The 1,611-nt window shown below is 41.8% G+C and overlaps 1 protein-coding gene across 1 annotated transcript in view; it reads left to right on the forward strand.

The window, feature by feature from the left end:
* Positions 1-1,611, forward strand: part of LOC104408916 (putative N-acetylated-alpha-linked acidic dipeptidase) — a 27,754-nt gene that overhangs the window by 22,811 nt on the left and 3,332 nt on the right. The window contains exons 15-16 of the mRNA XM_010018660.1: positions 281-371; positions 878-1,142. Of these exons, the coding sequence (XP_010016962.1) occupies positions 281-371; positions 878-1,142 (356 nt within the window). The remainder of the gene's footprint in view (positions 1-280; positions 372-877; positions 1,143-1,611) is intronic.

Consider the following 1,611-nt stretch of genomic DNA (forward strand, 5'->3'; position numbering starts at 1 on the left):
CTCAATGATTCAAGGCAGTGAGTTAAATTCTCCTCTTGAGAGTTTGATTTCTCTGACTCTGAGAGTGATGACTCCACTCCCCTGAGGATGCAATTGGTGAGGTGCATATAATGTAGGAGGTCACAGGCAATTAATGGTGTATTGACAGGAATAGTGTCCTAGGAATGACTGCATAGTGACTGCCACTGCAGGATAAATAATTGCCACAGTACCTGGAAGCAAGCTAAAATTATACTTTAAGTATTGTCACTCAAGGCATTTTCCTCTTTCTTCTTAACAGAATAAATAAACTGGGTTCTGGCAATGACTTTGAAGTCTTCTTTCAACGTCTGGGCATTGCTTCAGGCAGAGCACGTTACAGTAAAAATTGGGTAAGTCTGGTCTGTAATGTTGTCCCCCTGTAACTGCCTGAATAATATCACCTGTAATTGAGCCACTTAGACTGCCAGCTTTTTGGATTAGTACAGTTTAGTGTGCCAGAGTGGAGTCCCAGTTCATTACGAGAACGTTATGTGCTTCTACAACACAAATATTTGATAAATAGGAATGGTCAGCTTGGTGTCAGTCAGGCAGCAAGACCTTTCCTCAGGGTAAATGGATGTGCTCAAAATTACCTGTGGTTGATGAAGGCTTATGAGTGGCTTATGATGACTTTTGAATGATTTGTAGTTACTTATGAAGTTTTGAATTCAACATGATTCGTGTTTTATGGAAAAACACAGGTTTGATTCTGGAGCATACTGTGAGATTAGACTAACTGAGAAATGTTTGAGGAGCATTCTGTGCAGTGTGTCCTTTCCCTCTGAAAACCAGGACAAGGCCTATTCAATGCCTTCCACAGATGCTTAATGGTTTTGTTTGGGTTGGTTTGTTTCAGAATGTAGAAAAATACAGCAGCTATCCAGTTTACCACAGTGTCTATGAAACCTATGAAATTGTGGAGAGGTTTTATGATCCCACTTTCAAGAATCATCTGACAGTCGCACAGGTACGGGGAGGGCTGGTGTTTGAATTGGCCAACTCCGCTGTGCTTCCTTTCGACTGTAGAGATTATGCATCAGCTGTGAGCAACTATGCTCACATCATCTATAATTTATCAAGGAATCACGAAGAGGAACTGGCAACATACAATGTATCCTTTGGTATGTATAGTCTTTGTTCACGCTCCTCCTCTGTTAATGCTAGCAGTGCCGTATGTTAATCTCTGTTGTAGTCGTGACCTGGTATTTTCCCTGTGCTGTATGGACAGTAAATAATTTGAAATTTCAATATTTTATCACTAGTCTGCCTGTGTAGAGACCATGCCACTGTCAAGTACAGCTATCACAGCCTCATGTCCTTTGACCTGTGCGTGGTTGACTGATATTGGCAACAAGATATCTTTGTCTGTGTCCCTGAAAGAAAACATCACACTGCTTTGCAGTTTATAGTGTTGGATAATTCTCTGTCCAGTACTGATCATAGGATATTTCAGGTTATAAGGAACCTCAGGAGGTCTCTAGGTCAACCTGCCCAAAGCAGGGTCAGTTCTGATGTCACACGACATCAGCTCAGGGCTTTATCCCATCTGGTCTTGAAAACCACCAAGGACAGACACTACAGAACCCTGCT

The sequence above is a fragment of the Nestor notabilis genome, unplaced genomic scaffold (assembly GCF_000696875.1).
Source record: "Nestor notabilis isolate BGI_N333 unplaced genomic scaffold, ASM69687v1 scaffold1750, whole genome shotgun sequence".
NCBI classification, from domain to species: domain Eukaryota; kingdom Metazoa; phylum Chordata; class Aves; order Psittaciformes; family Psittacidae; genus Nestor; species Nestor notabilis.